A 2,297-nucleotide genomic window follows, 5' to 3' on the forward strand; every position below is an offset into this window, starting at 1 on the left:
CCCCCCCCGGGTTATTCCGGGGGAGCCGCTCCATCCCAGAGCTCCATCCCAGAGCTCCATCCCGGAGCTCCATCCCGGAGCCGCTCCATCCCAGAGCTCCATCCCGGAGCCTCTCCATCCCGGAGCTGGGTCCGTTCCTTTAGGAATTCCATCCCTTACCAGCCGCATGGTGAAGTTTCCCAGGAAAAGGAGGCAGGAACGCGGCTCCTCCCGGCGCTGCCTCCCGTGGAACAGCAGGAGACAGGGAAGCTGCGAACCTCGGAGTTGGGCACCAGAAAAACCTCAAAGAGAGCGGGGGGAGGGAAAATGGGAAGAGCCAGAGCGGGAGCGAGCAGCCACAGCCAGCGAGAGCAGAAACTCCTGGCACGGCTCCAGCGCAGGGACGGATCCGCTGTCATCCCCAGCCGCGCAGCCACGGGAATCGGGGAAAATCGGATTTACGGGCGGCTTCGGAGCCGCTCTGATCCCTGCAAGGAGCGTTTGACGGGGAATCAGCGAGGCTGGGTCCGAAAGGGAATGGCGGGGTGGGTGTGTGCAGCACGCAGAAACACAGCAACCCGATATTCTACTTTATATAGTCTATTTCCTAGATTTTATTGTATGTATTTTATTTCATATAGTCTATTTTCTATACTCTATACCTTTCTATACTCTACATTATATATTATTTTTATATATTATATATAATTTTATATACTATATATTTATTTTATATTTCTATTTCATAGATTCTATTTTATATAGTTTATTTTATGGATTCTATATTCTATTTTCTGGTTTAGAGTTCATATTTTATATAAATAAACCCAGCCCCCAGCACCAACTCCAAACAGCTCGTTCCATCAGCTCCTCGATGGGAATTTTATTATACAGAATTCCAACCCCAAATCTGCATCCAGGTGGCTTCACTGGGGTTCATGATGCTCTTCAGGCACAAATTTCTTAAGAGGTTTTTCCCTAACATTGTAAAAAATCCATTTTCCAGAGGTAATTTCAAGGATTTCAAGCATTTCATGGTACACTGTCAGTGCTCTGAGCCTAAACTTGTGCAAAGATTTCTGCTTTGGCAGCGTCCTTCCAATAAAAGGAAAAATAATAATCCAACATGGTAATAATTGCTGATTTTTCTTAGGCCAGAAGACTCTGTAAGGCTCAGACAGAGAGCCCTTGGTGCTCCTCACACCTCCAAACTCCAGCTGTCCATGGAATTCTTTGGTCTCCTGAGCTCCAGCCCCTCTCCCTCCCTCTCCCTGCCATTCCCCGGAGCCGGGCTTGTCCCTCCTGTGCTCCCAGGAGTGATCCCACGGCAAGGATCTGATGGGGGCCTTGGGCCAGCCGATGGAAAGGGAGAGGAGCTGCTCCTGCCCTCGGGAGAGCAGGAGGGACACAGGGAGCCCTGGCTGGGAAAGCAGGATCTGGGCAGGTTCCCCGTGTCCAGGCTGCTCCATTCCCTCTGGACTCTGGAATAATGAGCACTGCCTGCCCAACCAAGAGATCCTAAAGCAGCCAAAATCCAGGAGCTCCTGTGTCACTATAGGACACGAAACACCATGAGCACACACACCGCTGCTCTCAAGGAGAAGAAAAAAGGGAAATTTATTTTCTGACTCCAACATTTATAATTTTCCAGTAGTGACAGTGGATTGGAGGGTGACAGTGCCACCTCTCCAATGACACCGGACAAACCAACAGTCCATCAAATTTCTCCTCCTCCAGAAAAGAATGTAAAACAATAAGTTATTTACAGAAATCTGAATTTCTGACTTAAACCACGGGAAGAACTGGCCCCTATAAAGAGCAGATTAATCATTGATGGAGATCAGCCCCAGGATTAATCATTGATGGAGATGAGCCCCAGGACTTGCAGCTCTACACTCCCGGAATGCCAATGGGGAGGGAGAGCCGAGCTGGCTCCCTCTGCTCAGCCTGCCCTCCCCGGGGAGCTCGTTAGTGTGGAAACACTTGCTGGGCATTTCCATCAATCCAGCGCTGCCTCCGCTTGGGATTCCCACTCCTGGTGCTCCAGCTGAACAGAAGCTCCAGGGTGGCTCCCACAGCCTCCCCCAAATCTCAGGGAACAGATTCCCAGGTTTACAAATGGAATTATTGAACTGCCTGGGTCAAATATTGGACTAAGCTGGAGTTGTCTCATCCCGCCCACGCTCGGTCGCTTCCAGATGATTTATCCAAGGGAAAATGAAATCCTGGATGTGGCTCCTTGCAGGGTGTCTGAAGGAACCTCAAGTTCCTTGCAAAATGAAGCCTAAAAAGCAGCTTCCCAGTAGCCACAAAGGTGG

The 2,297-nt window shown here is 50.0% G+C and overlaps 1 protein-coding gene across 2 annotated transcripts in view; it reads right to left on the reverse strand.

The window, feature by feature from the left end:
• Positions 1 to 310, reverse strand: part of LOC102031767 (IQCJ-SCHIP1 readthrough transcript protein) — an 82,578-nt gene extending 82,268 nt beyond the window's left edge. Inside the window, exon 1 of one of the 2 annotated variants that reach the window (XM_031055495.1) lies at positions 160 to 310. In XM_031055495.1, the coding sequence (XP_030911355.1) occupies positions 160 to 168 (9 nt within the window). In that variant the 5' untranslated portion in view covers positions 169 to 310. The remainder of the gene's footprint in view (positions 1 to 159) is intronic. The other variant, XM_031055496.1, reaches the window with a different exon arrangement.
• Between the last annotated feature and the right edge of the window lie 1,987 nt (positions 311 to 2,297).

The sequence above is a fragment of the Geospiza fortis genome, unplaced genomic scaffold, assembly GCF_000277835.1.
Source record: "Geospiza fortis unplaced genomic scaffold, GeoFor_1.0 scaffold172, whole genome shotgun sequence".
Lineage (NCBI taxonomy): Eukaryota > Metazoa > Chordata > Aves > Passeriformes > Thraupidae > Geospiza > Geospiza fortis.